The sequence below is a fragment of the Lonchura striata genome, chromosome 23, assembly GCF_050655825.1.
Source record: "Lonchura striata isolate lonStrDom1 chromosome 23, ASM5065582v1, whole genome shotgun sequence".
Taxonomy (NCBI): domain Eukaryota; kingdom Metazoa; phylum Chordata; class Aves; order Passeriformes; family Estrildidae; genus Lonchura; species Lonchura striata.
Window position 1 is genome coordinate 5476118 of NC_140725.1, and position 17147 is coordinate 5493264.

Consider the following 17147-nt stretch of genomic DNA (forward strand, 5'->3'; position numbering starts at 1 on the left):
TCTGTCCCCTCTGTCACCCCAGGTATCTGTGGTGAGGCACGCAGGATCCCCCCAGCTGCGTGCACCCCAACCCCGTGTGTCCCCAACCCCGTGTGTCCCCAGCCCCATGTGTCCCCAGCCCCGTGTGTCCCCATTCCTGCTGATGGCTTTCATGGTGAAACCATCAAAGCAAGAAGGGCAGAAGGGCCCTTTGCTGCCTGGCAGGTGGGTGTGGGGAAGAGGGACCAGCTCCTTCCTCTCCAGCCTCGTGTTTCAGACCTGCTGGGTGAGCACACACAGGGGATTTAAGCAGCTCCTCATGAGGGATCCTCAGAAGGACCAAAGCCCTTGATGGCTCAGGTTTTAGCTTTTATTTTTCAGATTCTGTGCTGCTTTAGTGTGTGGGTCTGAGCTTCACATTATGGGATGGTGAGCTCTCTGCACAGAGTAGGGAGACAAAACAATTCCTTCTCCAGCTGGGGGCCAAGGACAAATGATCCAAATCTCAGGCCCAAGAGCACAAACAACGTGGGCTGGAGAGAGAAAAACAAGAAGGGTGGGACTTCATAACTTAAAGCTGTAATGTGACAATTAACTCCAATATGCAAATGAACCAGAGCTTACAAAAAGTGAGAGACCCTGTGACCAGGTGTCCATTTTTGTGACCATTTTGGTTCATCTTTGGTGTAACCCTGGCTGGGCTCTTTTACTGCCCAAGGTGGATCCATTGAGGCCTTTTAATAAATCTCTGCTTTATTCTTTAGCTCTGGCTGGTCTCTGTTCTAGGTCAGCCTTGCCAAGGCATCACCCTCAGCAGCTTCAACCACTCTCCAGCAGCTGCTGGTTGTGGCAAAGCAAATTTGCTGTCACCACTCTGCTGTCCCTTGCTCTGGGGCAGATGTGACCACGGAGCACAAAAGGAGCTGAGGCCAGTGGAAGCTCCTGTGCACAGGGAGGTGTTTGCTGATCCCTTGGGTGCTCAGTGATCCCATACTTATTCTGCCCAATGAGATCTGTAAATCAGCACAAATGAAGAACAAACTTCCAGTTTTCAGACTTGCTTGCTTCACTTCCCTTTACATCAAAGTGAGTTTTCCTACTTGATTTTCAACCTCCTTCAGCAGTCGCTGAATTTCTATTTAGCTTTGCACAATTTTTCCACCCACTGCCATTTTAAAGGTCATTTAATGATTATTACAGAGAACTACAAAAAGACAGAGAATTGTTTAAATACCTTAAGCTACAACAGGTTATTGGCATGGATTTTTTAGAGTCATGTTAAATGGATCAGTATTTATTGCTCAGGAGACTTTCATTGCACTGTAACCTGGTGATGCTCAAAGCAGAGAAGCAGCCCAGTAGCACTGCAATGGGAGATGCTCAACTGCTCCCTTCAGAAAGAGTCAAAAACATTTTTTTGGAAATTTCAGACCCCCCATCTGCACAGCATTCCTCTCTGGGCAGCTCTGCAGAGCCTCCCACAGGACTGTGGGGATCACAGCTGTGTGGGAGCAGCCTGAAGTGTGTGAAAGCAGCAAAACCCAGAAACTGAGGCTGCTGGAGAAGCACAGCACCTCCTGAGGAGTCAGAACAGGCTGCTGGGTCACTGCTGTTCATGTTCTTAGGGAGCTATTGCATGCACAGGTTTTTCCCTTAATTTCATCAGCACATTAATGTGTCTGTTAAAGCAAACTGAAATGGGAAGCAAAAGCCAGCCTCCTGTTTTCATGAAAACGTGTTTTCTACCAAAATGGGCAACTTTCCACCCTCACAGAAACACTGCATGGAGCAGGGAGGAAGAGAAGGAGGTGCTGCTCTTCATCGTTTCCAAAGAGGCAGGATTGCAAACAGGGACAGGGGTGAGGCACACCAGATCCACTTCCTGCTCTGAGCAATCAGAATTTGCTGGTAGTTACTGTCGAGAGAATTTAAGATTATAAACCTAAGGACAAGTTTTCATTTCTGCACATCAGATTGGACAGACAAGCCCAACAAAGACCATGAGCTTATAAGCAGAATTGGGAAGTGGCATTAACCAGCCTTGGCTAATCATTAACCTGCTTTCTGCATCTCATCATCCTTCTCATCCCAGACGTTCCTTCTACAAAGCTGAGACAATAAATCAAAACATTTAGACTAGGCTGCAAAGGCTCGCTTAGGCCTCTAGGTGGAAGGCTGAGAAAGCAAATCTGATTCTTAGGAAAAGGGATAGTTGTCCCAAAGAGGAAAGCAAACGTGCAATCCCTCCTTTGCCCCTTTCCTTGATGTCAGCTGTGAATCAGGTGTGTGGGCTTGGGAGGATGTTAAGACTGGCGAGGTCTTAACTGAAACCGTCTGACAAACAGACCTCAGATCCCACACACTGAATATTGTGTCTCTCGAATCTCCGCTCCAGAAGCTCTTTTGCAATAAGCACATCACTCCTGCACACAGTTGTGTAAAAGTGGAAAGACAGGCTGGGGCCGGGCTGGGCTCTCCGGCTGTGGCACAGCAAGGGGACAGGATTTGGGCTGGGGGTGGCAGCGGCCCAAGCCTCCAGCCACAGAGCCGCAGCATCCTGAGCTGCGCGCTGTGCCAGGGGAGCTCCCGTGGCCCGGGCTCCGCAGAAAGCCGCAGCTCCCCAGCAGCAGCTCTGCTGCAGCCTCTCAGCAGCCGCACACACACGCCCTGCAGCGGGGAAATCCCCAGCCGAGGGAGCGAAAGCACGGTGTTGCCTCACTCCGCCGGGCTGTTCCGCAGCACTGCGCTCGGCTCGCGTTGCACAACCGCAGCGAGCGCTGCGCTCCCGCACCGCTCAGCCTCGCCCGCGGCCCGGCCCCGCCAGGCGCTGGGACCGACCTCTCCCCGCTTCGTGGGCAGGCCGACACCTTCTCCAGGTGGAGCCCGAGCAGGTGGGAACCGCCTCCTGGCCCTGCCTGCCACCACGCTGACGCCTCCTGAGTCAGATGGCGGCGGGCGCTGGCGCTGACATCACGGAGGCTGCTGGGCTGTCGGTGTCCCGCTGACACACATCCGTCCGCGGGACGCCCGCCGCTGCCCCGCATTGCGCAGGCTGGCGGGCAGCGGCACGGCCCCGTGACCGCATGGCCCCCGAGACCACACGGACCCCATCGGCACACGGACCCCATCAGCACAGATCGCATGATCACATATCCCCCAGGACCACACGGACCCCATCAGCACACAGATCCCATGATCACATATCCCCCAGGACACACGGACCCCATCGGCACAGATCCCATGATCACATATCCCGCAGGACCACACAGACCCCATCAACACAGATCCCATGATCACATATCCCCCAGGACCACACAGACCCCATCAACACAGATCCCATGATCACATATCCCCCAGGACCACACAGACCCCATCAGCACAGATCGCATGATCACATATCCCCCAGGACCACACGGACCCCATCGGCACACGGACCCCATCAGCACAGATCCCATGATCACATATCCCCCAGGACCACACGGACCCCATCAGCACACAGATCCCATGATCACATATCCCCCGTGACCACACCGGCACACGGACCCCATCAGCACAGATCGCATGATCACATATCCCCCAGGACCACACGGACCCCATCGGCACACGGACTCCATCAGCACAGATCCCATGATCACATATCCCCCAGGACCACATGGACCCCATCGGCACACGGACCCCATCAGCACAGATCCCATGATCACATATCCCCCAGGACCACATGGACCCCATCGGCACACGGACCCCATCAGCACAGATCCCATGATCACATATCCCCCAGGACCACACGGACCCCATCAGCACACAGATCCCATGATTACATATCCCCCGTGACCACACCGGCACACGGACCCCATCACCACAGAGATCCCATGATCACACAGCCCCCATGAACACATTGACTCCATGATCACACATCCCTCAAGACCACACGGACCCCATAGGCACACAGTCCCCATAACCACACAGATCCCATGATCACACGGACCCCATAAGCACACGGCTCCCATGACCACGTGGACCCCATAAGCACATAGTCCCCATGACCACACTGACCCCATGACCATACATACCCCATAACCACACAGCTTCCATAGGCACACTGACCCCATGACTACAAGGACCCCATAAGCACACAGCCCCCATGACCACATAGACCCCATAAGCACACGGCTCCCATGACCACGTGGACCCCATAAGCACATAGTCCCCATGACCACACTGACCCCATGACCACACAGCCCCATGGCTGGGGTCTGTGCTGACCATGCCGGCCCGCAAAAGGAGGAAATGAATTTCCCGACAGGCAATGTGTGATGAGGGTCAGGACCTCACATTTCTAAGAAAATACAGGGAAGCTCAGCCTGTCCCCCAAGAGATTCAGCAGCCAGCTTTGCAGAGAAGGTCCCCAAGCTGTCCAGGAGTTAACCAGGAGTTAAGCAGGAGTAACCCATTTCACTGGGTTTGGGGCTTCAGAGGGGCTGCCACGTCCTTCCCTGAATTCCTGGGTGCCCAGAGCAGACACCGCTGCTCTGCTTTTCCGTTCTTTAGAAAAACCACTTCCCAGAAGGATGAGACTTCTTAGGAGGTATTTGCTTAGCAATAGGCATAAATTTTCTGCTCTTCACATGGGTCTGGGTGAGATCAAATATTCTGTGACTGTCTATTTAAACATCTTATGTTAATACCATAAAGTGTTTGTTCAACTTTTATTATTCTTTTAGTTCTGCAGTAGTGAATGCTCCCAGTCATGTCAGAGTACAGCAAATCCAGAGCTGCAGACACTCCATCTAAACTAAACTGGGGCTGAGCAGGCAGGGATATTTCTGGATAAGGGGAACATTTCTGGATAAGGGGACATTTTCCGGCATAGAGGCTGCGGCTGGGAAGAGCTGAGCAAAACAGTAAATGCTGCTGTCACAGCCACTTGCGCAATTGCTCGGTTTTCCCCAGTTATTTATTACTTGAATTTGTTGCTTCTCTCTGCTCTTGATCTAGCTGCTGGAAAGCTGAGGTTGGTTGCCTGGCGAGCCAGGAGTGCTGCTTCAGAACAGAGAGGGTGCTGCTGGAGTGAGGATGCTCTGGGTGCTGCTGCTGGCACAATGCTGGGATGAGGTGATCACAAAGGGAAGGTATCACCACTTATCGAATCTCTGATGCAGCCTGGGCAGGGACAGTGGGACTGTTCCCCCCTGGCTTTGGCACAGGGGTGTCAAGGAGCTGTTTTGAGCTGAAAGCCCAGGTGATGGTGAGGCTTCTGCTGCCTCTGTCACTTCAGCCTTCACCAATGAGAGATTTATAGCCCAAAAGGTGCTCAAAGGATGGCTCTTCTCCTTGACAAAAGTGCATGAGAAAAAGATTGTCAGGGTGTGCCAAATCAATCTGTCACTGAGGAGATAGGCTCATCCTATAACTTAATGCCATCAATCACTAAGACCAAAGGTAGAGATCAAGGCTGCTTACTCACAGGAGAGTACCTAAGGCCGTGTCTAGTCAGGCACATGGTGACAGCCAAATAAATTCCCTTGGTATGGTCCCTGGGGAGCTTGCGCTCTCTTCCAGAGCTTAGAAACATGCCTGCTCTGCAAGGAGCCCTCAGGCTACTCAGCGAGTAGTTACTCTGCAGAGGTGCTTATGAGGATCTCCTTAAAGCCCATGGAATAATTTCAAAATATAATATTTCAGAGAAAAATCCATCTGTCTGCAGCATAGGAATCCCATACTCGTGGGTGAAGGCAGCACTGGGAGGATCACAAGCAGTGTGACAAGGACTGCAGGTATACAGGCTCCAAACATGAGTTCTGTACATTCTTGACACAGAATCCTCTAGTCCTCTAGTCCTCCCTTCCTACATTTTTCCTTTTTTCTGAGAAGAGCTGAGCTTTGTTTCTCCTCTGGAATCACTACAGCACACAGCACTGGGATCTGAAGGCCACAAGCTCTTGCCCAACAAACGAGTGGGAGTAATCTTCCCTCAGTGCCTCATGCCACTGGGCGTGTGTCCAAACTGGGCTTTGCTCAGCTGGCAGGCTTTCACTCCAGCAACCCGTGATGCTTCTGCCATCAGACACTTCTTCATCCAGGCCAGGCAGAGCAGAAGATCTCTCAAGTAGCATCTCCATGAACCTGAGTGCCTGCACTGTAAAAACAACCATAAAAGGATGTTGCTTAGCTCTGCTTCCAGCATTACTGCTCAGCTTTCCTCATGAGGCATGATGACCCTCTTCCAAAGAAAGGGTGTAAATCATCATTTGTTTTCCCTTTAATTCTGGAATGTGCTGAGTCCTCTGTAATAAATTATACTGCTTGCTGTAAAAGGAAATCCCGAGGCAGCTCTGTGAGCCTCTTGAGTCCTTGAGCTGCAGGTGATGGGAGAATTCAGCTCATCACCAGAAGCACTTGTGAGTGCAGTGAGATGAGCCATCAGGTCACTCCAGAGATGAGCAAGGCACTGAGGACACCAAAGCTGTTGGAAACACACAGATCCCAAGGCAGCCAGTCCCAGCCCTGCTGGCTCCCTGAGAACCTGAGGAATGAGCTCAGCTTGGAGCAGGTGCCTTAGCAGGTACCTCATTGCTCAGGGTTTATCCATACAGGATTCTTAAGAAAACTAAATTGAATTAACTAAGTCTAAAGTAGAACATTAAAATTCTGCATAAAATTCTCATTCAGAATTAAAGTGGCCTTAATTCAGTTTAATTTACTCTCAAATGCTGCTAAATAAGGCCATTTAAATTGTCTTTAATTAACATAATGGTCCCACATAGGCTTTTATAAATGAGATTTAATTAGCCCTTTTTTTAGAAGTGAGTTAGCTGCCTTGAACTTCCATAGGGAAGCAGCCAGGTCCAGGGCCACTTTGCTGACAGGGCTCCTGGTTGTGGCTGGTTAGCAGGAGTTGCAAAGAGCTGGCATCACCTCTCAAGGAACTGGCACAAGACCAGCTTCTTCCCCACCAGCAGATAATGGCAGCCTTAAATATCAACTATTTTGGCTGTGTTAAATGCATGAGTGGGAGATGAAAGGCTCTGCCAGATGATGAGCTCTTCCTTTAAAATCTGGGACATGGGGGGTGGAAATCCCTAGAAATATGTGACATCAAGGTTTTGAGGACTGGTTCATGAACAAGGAACCAGGCTGGAGGAAAGCTTACAGAGTCAGCAGAGAAGGGGATGGAGGTGGAGGACAGGGAGGGGCTGACCCCATCCATGGGCTCCTGCTGTCACAGAGCACTTTGGGGTCCCTGCTGCCCCTGGATGCTTTGGTTCCTTTTTGGCACACCAGAATTCCCAGCTCAGCAGGATGAGCTGCTGCTAGCTGCTCTTAATGACCATCCTGAGAGCATTTGGCCTTTCCAGCACCTTTGCTTCCCTCGGTCTCACAGGTTCCTCCTTGGAACAGCCCAGTGTGCTATGATGGGGATTTCCACCTCTTTTCTGTGGCCATGGATGTGTCACAGAGGGACAGAGGCTCGGCAGTGCCAGCTGAAAGCCTGTCCCACTGCAGAAAGAGCATGATGCAGCTGCCCTGCTGTGGGCATGGCGCTGCCCAGAAGAAGCAGAGTCTCTTGCCTGGAGGTGAAGAGCCTCAGTGCATCCACTATCCCAGCAAAGTTCTGTGAATCTGCATAGCCTCAGAAGCTGCAGCCTCCACCACTGCCCTTGCAGTACCAAAAAAAAAATTAAATAAATAAAAAGAAGTCCTGTTCAAAGCAGTTTGCAAATGTGAAAAAGAAAAACAAAATAGTCAAAATCACCCATGAGGAGCTCTGAGTTGTGACCAGCATGCGACTCCCTCTGACTTTTTGGGTGAAGAAGCCAACAGCCTCCCTCTCTCCTAGCTTCTCTTTCACCAAATTAGAGCCATGCGGCTGCTGCCACTCCTTTGCATAAATCAGGAGATTCAGCTTTGTGCCTCCTCTTTGGGGTATGTCCTATAGGAAACACATCCGTGGCCACACTTTCTGGTGCAATACATTTTAGCCTAGAAGCAAAAGCGCACAAACAATGCTAAATTCATGCTGACTGGAGTAGATTCCAAGGGAAAGAAGTGTTGGGAAAGCACCTACTTAAGAACTGAGTAAGGATTATCTCTGATCTGAATCTCGCTCTGTGTGTGTGTTACTGTTGAGCACACAGTGCGGTTTCAGACACGGCCAGAGACAAGGAAAAATGATTGTTTCGGGGTAACCACAAGGAAGATGAATGCAAATACATTCCTGTAAGTGGGAGAGTTCCTCGCTCCTGAGCTGGGCTCCGGTACATGGCCTCGGGGAAGCAAATTTGCAACTTACCTTCATCAAATTGTTTAGGCATGATTAATCAGAAGTCAGAGATGCGAAGTTTTCACAACGCAGATGTTAACCCCTGCGGTTCCACGCAGGTGGCAGGGGAGGCACAGGGCGCACCGGCGGGTGACAGAGGTTTCCTGCCAGCGCGTATCTCCTCCTCCGGCCGATCAGGCAGCGCCGCTGAATCACGGCGGCGGCACCGCCGGGAGCCGGGCGGCGCAGGGCTCGGCCGGGGCCGGCGGCGGCAGCCCGGCAGCGCAGGGCCTGCGCTCCACCCCTCGCCCTGCCCTCCGCCCCCCGCGCTCGCCGCTATAAACGCGGGCCCCGCGCCGCCCTGCCGCGGCCCCATGGAGCGGCAGCGGCGGCGCGGTGAGTGCGGGGGGCCGGGAGCGGGGCCGGTGCTGGCCAACAGCGCCGCTAAAGAGCGGGCAATGCTAACAGACAAACGCCGCTGCCGCCCCACAGGTGCCGGCGGCCGGCCGAGGCCGCGAGCCGCCCGCCGGGAGCCATGAGCCATGAGCGCGGGCAGCCTCGCCCCGGGCTGGCCTGAGGCGCTGCCGCCCGCCCGGCCCGCCGCGGGGATGAGCCGGGGCCCCGCGGGGCCCGGCGACGGCCCCGAGCTGCAGCTGAAGGTGGATTTCTTCCGCAAGCTCGGCTACTCGTCGGAGGAGATCCGCGGCGTGCTGCAGAAGCTGGGCCTGGGCGCCGACACCAACACGGTGCTGGGCGAGCTGGTGAAGCACGGCCCGGCCGAGCGGGACGGCCCCGAGGCGCCGCCCGAGCCCGCCGAGGCCCCGCTGGTCCCGCGGGGCGGCGCCGGCAACAAATCCCCGGCGCCCGGCCCCGAGGAAACGGAGAGCGACAACCTGAAGCCCATCGTCATCGATGGCAGCAACGTGGCCATGAGGTGCGTGCGGGGCGGGCGGGCTCTGAGCCCGGGCTCAGAGCTCTGCTGGGCTCCGGGGCTGGGGGCTGCGGGTGCCCCGCTCAAAGCAGCGCCTCTGGGTGCTCGGAAGGGGGCCGGTAATATTTTCCGAGGTGGTTCTCCGATGAGCATCGCGTTTGGCGATGCGGGCTCGCCTTGGCGCTGCTGTGCCCGCTCGGAGCCGCCAGTCACGGGGCAATGGTGAGGGCAGCAGCTCTGAAACCAACACTTCCTCCTGTGCTCCAGCGCTCAGGGGATAACTGAAGAGACGTTGTCCTCTCAGCTAGTGGCTTTGTGTAAGTTTCCGTAGCAGGAAGTTGCTCAATAAATAATTATAGGGTTAATTAGAGAAGGGTTTGTAATATAGGGCTCCACTGGAGACTTGTCTCTGAATTGTGCCTCTTATATATTGGTGAATTTCTGTACACGGTAGAAAATGATGAGATGTCAGAGCTGTCACCGGGGCAGGCCTCTGGCTCATCCTCAGCATTTCCCAGTGTTGCTGGAGCAGGTCCTGTTGGACACTGTGACTAGAGCCCCCAGTATCCATGAAGCATCCAGACTCTCAGGGCTGGACATTTATTGGTGTAACATCCCAAATTTTCACCATGAGTTTTTGTTCCTACTTTGGTGTGGATTACTTGCCCTCACCCCAGCCCCAGCAGTATGTGTTCCTCACCTCTGCATAGCAGAGGTTCTGGACTCTTGAAATTTAACACACCAGGTTCTGAAAGCTTTTTTTTTTTTTTTCCTGTTGCAGCTCACAAGCTGCTTTCTTTGTTGTTTATGTTTGTGTATGCAGATTTTATAGAAAATAACCCTGGGTGCGGGTGGAGCTGCTGTGTTGCTTGCAGTAGGTTTGTCTGGGGTGAAAGTGCTGTGTGGAGGTTTGTTTGCAGGTGTGGTTTTCACCAAGCCCTGGCTGACAGTTCCGAGAACAGAACTGAGAAAGATGGGGCAGAGGGTAGATGAGAAATGATGGTGGCAGTGGAACAGGGCTGGAGTGTGAAAGCCATGCCTGGCACCCCTGAAGAGAACCTGTTCCAGTTCTTACCCTCTCCACAACTCTGGGAACACTATGGAAAATGGCCTATTGTGAGCCTGGGCTGATAAGTGACTCTGACAGCAAAGTTTACCTTGGATAAGTGCTTGGGCTTTAACAGCAGGATTGGCTGTGCTTGTTAATGAGGAGCCTCTTACCGGTGAAAGTTACCCCAAAATGCAGAGGGGAAATCACAGCAGCTGTGAGTCAGGGCAGGCCAGAGCCCAGGGTCTGACATGAGAAGCAGTCTGGCTTTTTAAAGCAATTTGCTAGAAGGGGAATTCCATTCTGAAACTTCCTGTATTGATGGTGTGATGTTCCCTGCTGATTCATTTGCAGTATGTACAGCGGCCTCCCTCAACAGCTCTTGACAAACTTATGCAAATCATAGTGGAAATTAGCTTTTACTTCCTTCTAAGGGAATTTTTCCTTGGCTGCTGCCAAATCAGATCAGCCCAATTAGCTGCCTTCTGGAGGTTTGAGGTTGGTTGCAGAGACTCAAAAAACAACAACCAACAACCCAAAACAAAGACTAACAAAACACCCACCAAAAAGGACTTGTTTTTCATATTTATCTCTAAAAAACTGTAGTAACCTGTCCCTGGCTATTTATAGCTAAATCCATCTGATATTGGAGAAAACTTTTAGAGCATCTTCTGATGGTGATTTTCAGCCTTCTGTAATTTAGGATTCTTATTGGAAGTATGTTAGGTGTCTCTTTAGGTGTTAGTTCTGTTGCCAAGTGTTTAGTTCTTCTAGGATAAGTACTTTTGCACAGCTCTTCAACTTCTTTTGTAGTTTCAAAAAAAGGGTGAGGCTGGGAGGGGAACTGAAACTTCTCTGTAGTGGTGCTGCAGCAGTGCCACTGCAGGAATGGCTCTGGTGAGGGGTGGTGGGGGCTAAAATACCATTCTGGTGCAGGTGGAAGGAGTGAGATTTGGGACAGGTAGTGACCAGGTGAGGAAAACCTTCCTGAATTCTGAGAGCAGTTCCCCTTTTGGTTTTCCAGAATTTCCATTCCCCAGAATGCTGTCACAGAACACGGGCAGTTGGATCCCCACAGTGACATATCAGGCTGGAATAGAAGTGTTGAAAGCTTGCCAAAACCACTATCAGCAGAAGAGCTGATTGCACTGTAAATACTACTGCTTGTATAACAGGAGGGGTAGTTTCCTCCTAAGAGTTCTGGAAACTTATTGATATGACCTAATGAATAATTAAGAAGCTTTTTTGCATCAGTACGTGGCTTCTGACAAGGTTGTCAAACTTTGTTCTCCAACTGCCATGAGTTGTACTCTCATCCAGTGCTGATGACAGGAGATGATGCCACTTTCTGCAAATAGAGCATTTGTAGATGAGGTTTTGAGCCATCATGGAATGAATCATCTTTCCTTGAGATGGGAGCGCATATAAAATACCTTGTTTTCCTGAAGTGATCAGAACAAGTTTGTAAGCAAACACCCAGTGAGGGTACAGTGCACCCTGGCAGGAAACAGCCACTGGCATTAGCTGTCAGAGCAGAACAAAGGGGTGTTTTAGATCACATTGTGCTCTGGGCTAAAAATAACCATCAGAAGTGCAGGGTTGAACTGTTTCAGAGCAGCTGCAGCAGTTCCAGCTGCTGTCTCACTTCCAGTGAGTATTTGGGTGTTTACTGGTATCATGAGGCGCTGAAATGAACGGGGGCACTGGGCAGGTCTGAGTGAGGGTGTTGTTACACAAGACAAGCGTCAGTGTTTGCTGCCTGTGCTCCTCAACACTTCACTGAAGCTTGTCCTAGTTGCCAGCTCCCTTTGCTCTGCATTGCCTGACTAGTGTGTACTGAATCATGAAGGGATTAAAGTCGTAATTTTCTCCTTTGCAGCCATGGGAATAAAGAAGTGTTCTCCTGCCGAGGTATCCTTCTGGCTGTCCAGTGGTTTTGGGACAGGGGACACAAGGATATTACAGTCTTTGTGCCATCATGGAGGAAGGAGCAGCCCCGACCAGATGTACTCATAACAGGTATGAAAATGTGCAAACCAAAAGTAGCTTTTCAGGCTGACTGCTCTGTCACTTCATGAGCTTGCAGAGTTCTGGCTAAGTCAGTAATTAACTTCAGAATGGAAAGTCTGAGTAGTAGGAGCTGAAATAAGCTGAACTGACCAGGGAGTATTAGTCATTAACTTCTCCCTTAAGCCAGCTTTTGCCTGAGTCAGTTGGAATAATTCAGAAAACAAGGAATGTAATACTGCTCTACTTCATAACTTCTTGTATTTTATTTCCCGAACTTTTTCCTCTTGCAGGGACACGCTTTGTATTTAACTGAAGCATATTTAGCCAGAATTATTCAAATTGAGGGGAGCTTGCTCTGAACTTACAGAAAGCTGAGATTTGAATAACGCAGAACAGCGATGAGCAGGGTTGAGTACAGCCTGAGTTGCGGAGAGACAGAATTTATTTATAACGCTACTTCAACTGCGTGAGGGGCTGTGCAGGTGAGCTCAGGGCTGTGTTTGCTCTAGACCAGCACATCCTGCGTGACCTGGAGAAGAAGAAGATCCTGGTGTTCACGCCGTCGCGGCGGGTGGGCGGCAAGCGCGTGGTGTGCTACGACGACCGCTTCATCGTGAAGCTGGCCCACGAGTCCGACGGCATCGTGGTGTCCAACGACACCTACCGCGACCTGCAGAACGAGCGGCCCGAGTGGAAGAAATTCATTGAGGAGCGCCTGCTGATGTACTCCTTCGTTAATGACAAGTATGGCTCGTGCCTCTGGTTTTTGGCCTTTGGCTCGTGCCTTTTAGTTTTTAGCTTTTATTTTTTTCAGCTGTTGTACAGCATTGCTGCGTAACTCTAAACTCTGTATAGTGTTCGTAAGCTCTCTCTATGTTGTGTCAGGCAATACAATCCTTCTGGGCCTGAGAATCAAGGACACCCTCTGCCTCAGGCCCTGAAAAGTACAAACAAAATTGAACTGGGGGGAGGGGAGCAAACTGGGGAATATGACTTCATTACCTGAAGTTGTAATTGGACAATTAACCCCTGATGTTCAAATAGACCAAACTTAGATCTGGCTGAAAAACTCATGATCATGGGTCCATCTTGGGTGTAGCCTGTGTGAGGCTTTTGCTCTGCTCAAAATACACCTATTGAAGGCCTTTAATAAATACCCCTTTATTCTCCTAACTCTGCCTAGCCTCTGTTGTAGGTAGCCACTCCACGGCATTGTGGTCACATCTTCCTGGGCTTTTAAGAAAGATCTGTGTGAACACACTGGCTTGTTCTAATGAAGCAATAGCAAGTGATGCATGAGAAAAGCAAAATGCTAGTGAAAAAATAATGAAGAGCTGTAAGATACAAAGCCAAAAGTAGTTGGTGGCATCTCAGTAGCTGCTAATTTGAAGTTAGGAGCTCCAAGGAGAGCTTCAGGGTGCAATTTCTTCACAGGACAATTGTACTAATTCTGGTTGATAACCAAGCATTGAACCTCTTCTGTGCCTGAAGGGAAGCATTTTGTGCTGATGTGGACTGGGTGGCAGGAGGGTTATCTCTGCAGGAAGTGGGAGAGTGTTGTAGGGTTCAGATAGCTTTTGATCTTCAATGAAATAGGAGACTTTGAGAAGAAACCCAGCCTCAACTCAGAAAAGTGAACTGCTTCTGAAATTTGTTTTTCTTTAGGTTTATGCCTCCAGATGATCCCTTAGGGCGTCATGGCCCCAGCCTGGACAACTTCCTCAGGAAGAAACCTGTAGTTCCAGAACACAAGAAACAGCAGTGCCCTTACGGTGAGATCTGCCTTCTTAATGTGAAGAACAAGGTGTCTGTGCAAGTGTCACTCATAATCTAGTCAAATCCAGCTGGTCATCTCATGCTCTGGCTTTCCTTACAGGGAAAAAATGCACTTATGGAATTAAGTGTAAGTTCTACCATCCTGAAAGGATCAACCAGCCCCAGCGCTCATTAGCTGATGAACTCCGTGCCAATGCCAGGCTGTCTCCAACCAGAAGTACCAGTGCCAAGGAGGAGAAGAAGGGGAAGCGGGGTTCCCAGGCAGAGCTCTTGTGCTCTGTGCCCACAGAGAGTGACAAAAGCTCTTTACAGAAGGTCTCTGCAGAGAGGAAAAGCTTGGCCCACAAAGCCAAGCCCAGTGATGTTGTGCTTCAGGCCAAAGGCTGTGTGTCAGGCAGCGTCTCTCCTGACAGGTACCAGCAGCCTCCCATGGACTCTCTGTCTTACATCTCGCAGGAGCATCTCGACTCAGGCATTGGGTCTCTGGAGAACCAGCTGTCTGACATGTGGCCTCACAGGTGTACCAGCCACTGTGACCATTCCCATGCAGAGCAGGTGCCCGTCTGCACCTGCGGTGGGCAGAGACCCGTCTACCCGCATTCCCCCAGCTTAGAGCAGAACGGTCTGGTCTCCTACAACCACGGCTCCCATAAATCTTCTTCCTCTGGTGCTAACTTCCTGCAGTACAGCCCTGAGTTGCCTCGCTCGGGAGCAGCCCACTCTTTCTCAGGCTATGGGGTGCCCGTGCCCACCGGTGCTGCGGGGCAGTACAGCCTGCCCGGCGAGTTCGGCGCCGCTGTGCCGCGCTCGCGGGAGTTCTGGTCCGAGCCGTACCCGCTGCCGCGGGCGAGGTCCCCCGGCGTGCACAGCCCCCACGCGGCGCACAGGGCCCCGGCCTACGGGGACTCGGGGCCCTGGGCTGCTGAGGAGCAGTTCGCCGAGGAGCGGGCCAGGGTGCACGTCAAGCTGTGCAGCATCTTCCACCCGCACCTGGTGGATGCCGTGATGAGCCGCTTCCCCCGGCTGCTGGACCCCCAGAGGCTGGCAGCAGAGATCCTCACCTACAAGGCCCAGAACCCAGGTGTGTGAGGTGGGTCCCCAGGGCAGGCAGGTGTGGGGAGAGCTTGAGGGGCTGGGTTTGCCTCTGCAGCTGCTACAGAGGCCTTCTTAGTGCTCCTTCTTGTGCCTTTGGAAGTACTGGGCTCCAGCTGGAGGCTGTGTGCCTGATGTGGTGTGCTCACAGCAAATTCTGCTCCAGCTAGGACCACGTGCCTGTGGGAGAGGTGAGAACACCCCAGCGTCCCACCTTCCCCAGGGGCTAAGCAGGATGGGAGGCTGCAGCTCTAGAGCAGGACTGTTCCTTTGGGGTTCATGGGAGTCTGGCACACCCTGAACTGCAGTTCTCCATAACTGGATGTGAGAGAAGTGGGTGCTGCCTTTGTAGTGACCTAAGGCTAGTTTCTGAGGACCCAAATGCCTTATCAATGCTGTTGTTAGGTCCTGACTAAACCTCCTTAGTAAATCCCACCATTCAGATCTGTGGCAAATGTTGGGTTATTAATGCAACCTGAAGCTGGATTTATCCAACTGGTTTTACTGATGCACTTCTTCAATAATGTTTTCCACACCCTTCCCACCTCGGCTGATCTTCCTGATTGTGCCCCATGGACCACAAGTGCTTGTGAGCTCTCAGCTCCCAGGAGCAGAGTCCCTGCTCAGGAGGAGCAGCCAGACACTGCTCCAGAGCTCTGTGTGTGTGTGTGTTGGGCATGTGCTGACAGCTGCAGTGTCAGAGCAGGTGGGTGAGCTGAGCGTGCTGTGAGTGCTGCTCTGGAACTGTCCCTGTCCCAGGCTGGCTCTGTACAGCACTGACAAGGATTTATTATGTGCCTTGTGCCTTCAAACAGCAATAGAACAGCTGCAGTCACATCTGGACTGCTGCCAGGGGCCTTCCTGAGGAGTCTTGACTACTTTGTGTTGTAAAGCTCTTGCTTCCTCTTATTCCTCACCAATATTCCCCTGTCCCCTTTGGCTGTGCCCAACTAGAGCAACATCCAGAATTGTAGAGTAAGACTTATTTGGCAAGACTGTTCCTGTTTCATTTCCTCTTACTCTGTGAGATGTTTTCTATTGTAGGTACTGTAAGAGATTTTAAATATGCAACACCAATTGCTGTAGTAATTGGTTCTGGTCCTGGAATTTTGCTGTGCAAGGGATGCAGAAATGTTCCTGGCATGTGCAAGCCAGAAGCAATTAATTTGTTGATACACATTGTATCTGTGTGTGTTATTGTTTCTAAATACAATACACCCTTCTGTGGTTAAACCAAGGTTATTGAGTGGCAAATTAGGAAGGGGAGAGTGGAAGGCAGCTGGTCCTGAAACCCTCCTGGGAGCAGTGTTGTCTGGTCCTGCTCTTCCCTCTCCTGTCCAAGGAATGACCTGCCCAGACTGGCACCATGTGCCATGAGACCACAGGGACACAGGAACCTGTATACCTGGTTAATAATGATACATTACAAATTAGTAATGTTTCATGTTAGTAAGCAAAATGCTTCTTAATTTTAAGTAACCTAATACTTTGCATATTTGTAAATTACAGGAAAAAATGGTTTTTAATGTTACTGTTCAGCACCTTGCTGCTTGCAGTTTTAATCAATGCTGGTCTCACCTCAGCCATATGTTACTTGGCAAGGTGGGTTTGGGTTTCTGGTGGAATGCTGGTATCTGCTGCCTCTCTTGCAATGAGAAGATTAACATTGTGTACTCCCCAGCTGACACTTGCTGAACTTTCTGTATCACTATGCAGTATAGTCATGTACTGAATAGCCATGTGACAGCCTGGCAAAGAGCTGTTATAGAAATAAAAACTGCTGAATTGACATGTGTGGTCTCTGGTGGCTTTGTGGAGGAACATTCAACTTTCTGGTTGGCTTTCCAAGGGAAAAGTGAGAGAAATTGCCCTTCCTCCCTGGGGTTCCTCTGACAGGCTTTGATCTCTGTGTGCAGTCTGAGGGCTGGTTATTGACAGGCTGTTAATCGATGCAGTGAGACCAAACCAGCCATGTGCTGTGGCAGATAAGGGCATGTGCAGTGTCTGCTGTTGATTTGGCTTCCCTGGGGTTGCTCAGTGCTTGGGGCAGG

At 51.3% G+C, this 17147-nt stretch overlaps 1 protein-coding gene and 1 long non-coding RNA gene across 2 annotated transcripts; one reads left to right on the forward strand and one right to left on the reverse strand.

Moving 5' to 3' along the window:
* Nucleotides 1–4669: 4669 nt before the first annotated feature.
* On the reverse strand, nt 4670–8523 carry LOC144247531 (uncharacterized). The gene is made up of 2 exons (XR_013341189.2): nt 8270–8523; nt 4670–6115 (listed from the first exon to the last, which is right to left on the reverse strand). It is a non-coding gene; the product is annotated as an uncharacterized LOC144247531 (long non-coding RNA).
* A 243-nt stretch (nt 8524–8766) lies between these two features.
* ZC3H12A (zinc finger CCCH-type containing 12A) lies at nt 8767–16885 on the forward strand. Its single transcript, XM_021554813.4, has 5 exons — nt 8767–9173; nt 12098–12237; nt 12738–12972; nt 13894–14000; nt 14105–16885. The coding sequence occupies exons 1-5, from the start codon at nt 8782–8784 to the stop codon at nt 15091–15093; spliced, it is 1863 nt and encodes a 620-aa protein (XP_021410488.3). The 5' UTR covers nt 8767–8781; the 3' UTR covers nt 15094–16885.
* The last annotated feature ends 262 nt before the right edge of the window (nt 16886–17147 follow it).

Coding starts and splice junctions, on each gene's coding strand:
- ZC3H12A (XM_021554813.4), top strand. CDS start 8,782: ATGAGCGCGGGCAGCCTCGCCCCGGGCTGGCCTGAGGCGCTGCCGCCC. Junction 9,174..12,097: donor GGCAGCAACGTGGCCATGAG/GTGCGTGCGGGG, acceptor TCTCCTTTGCAG/CCATGGGAATAAAGAAGTGT. Junction 12,238..12,737: donor ACCAGATGTACTCATAACAG/GTATGAAAATGT, acceptor TGTTTGCTCTAG/ACCAGCACATCCTGCGTGAC.